The following is a 1,588-nucleotide window of genomic DNA, read 5'->3' on the forward strand; positions in this document are numbered from 1 at the left end:
CTTGCGTAGAACAGACCCAGCTCCCAACCCAACTTTGAGAATAGATTAACGGCTATATTTTTATTTAATTATATATATATATATATATATATATATATATATATATATATATATATATATATATATATATATATATATATATATATATATATATATATATATATATATATATATATATATATATATATATGTGTATATATATATATATATTTGTAGTGATCATACAAAAATAAACAAAAAAAGAATGTCAGTATCTGCTTCTGAAATCGCATACTTCCAAACTATAAGTATTCGAGCTGAGTAGTATGTTTGAATACATTCATTTATTTATTCATTTTCTTTTCGGCTTAGTCCCTTTATTAATCAGGGATCGCCACAGCGGAATGAACCGCCAACTTATGTTTTACGACCTTCTTGCTGTGGGGCGACAGCGCTATCCACTGCTCCACCCTGTCTGAATACATAGTATTGGAAAAACAGTAGGCGAGAAGTGACCTACTACTTTCTGCCAGATTCTTAAGTGTGCATGTGATGGACGCTGTACTATCCCATTATGCACCTCAAGAGAATTCATGAATGGGAGTGATGTGATGGTAAAAACTGACCTTATTCTTCACGGATGAGCGGACGCAGCCATTGGAATCTTTTCGGCTGGAGACTCCTTACTTTTGTTTATTTTTAGACGTTAAAAACAGCTCATTCTGCTGCTTGATGTTGCAAACTGATCTTCATTCATACATTTTCTTTTCGGCTTATTAATAAGGGGTTGCCACAGCGGAATAAACATATCCAGCATATTTTACACAGTGAATGCCCTTCCAGCTGCAACCCAACACTAGAAAACACCCAATCACACACATACACTACAGCCAATTTAGCTTATTCAATTCCCCTATAGTGATGTTTGGACTGTGAGGGAAACCGGAGCAAAGACACAGGGAGAACATGCAAACTCCACACAGAACTGCCAACGGACCCAGCTGGGGCTCGAACCAGCAACCTTCTTGCTGTGCTTTCCACTGTGCCACCATTTCTTATTATATGATTGACATGAAATTAATGCAGATTTTAGCTCCAACATCAGACACACCTGGGCTAGCTAATCAAGCTCTTACTAGGCTTTCTAGAAACATCCTTGGAGTTGTGTTCAGGCAAGTTGGAGCTAAAATCTGCAGGACACCGGCTCTCCAGGACCGAGTTTGTAACCCCCTGTGCTACTATTTATGTATAGTCAAATGTATAGTCAAAAACACACTTGTTTGTTGAGCAAGTTTGACCGTTTTCTGCCATTTATCACTGCTAGTCATTTCTATTTCTAAACAATCAAAGTTAAAAACAATCGTAAAAACAAGAGCACTTTGTAGAATAAATTCAATCCTGTTATCGCGATAACTATCATTTTTCTGATATGTTGTGCAGCCCTAAAATAAAGTGACTTGTAGATGACTATAAAGAATATTGTATTGTTTTGCCAGCGGGTCAGTACTCTGGCGATCTGCGGAAGTGCTGTGTGGATGGCATGAGGGATAACAAACTGGGCTACACGTGTGACCGAAGAGCCACGTATGTTTCAGACGGCGCCGAGTGT

At 37.7% G+C, this 1,588-nt stretch overlaps 1 protein-coding gene across 1 annotated transcript in view; it reads left to right on the forward strand.

Moving 5' to 3' along the window:
* LOC130223164 (complement C3-like) overlaps positions 1 to 1,588 on the forward strand; it is a 58,626-nt gene that overhangs the window by 17,203 nt on the left and 39,835 nt on the right. Inside the window, exon 17 of the mRNA XM_056455887.1 lies at positions 1,476 to 1,588. Coding sequence (XP_056311862.1) covers positions 1,476 to 1,588 — 113 coding nt within the window. The remainder of the gene's footprint in view (positions 1 to 1,475) is intronic.

This window comes from Danio aesculapii, chromosome 1 (assembly GCF_903798145.1).
Source record: "Danio aesculapii chromosome 1, fDanAes4.1, whole genome shotgun sequence".
Classification (NCBI taxonomy): domain Eukaryota; kingdom Metazoa; phylum Chordata; class Actinopteri; order Cypriniformes; family Danionidae; genus Danio; species Danio aesculapii.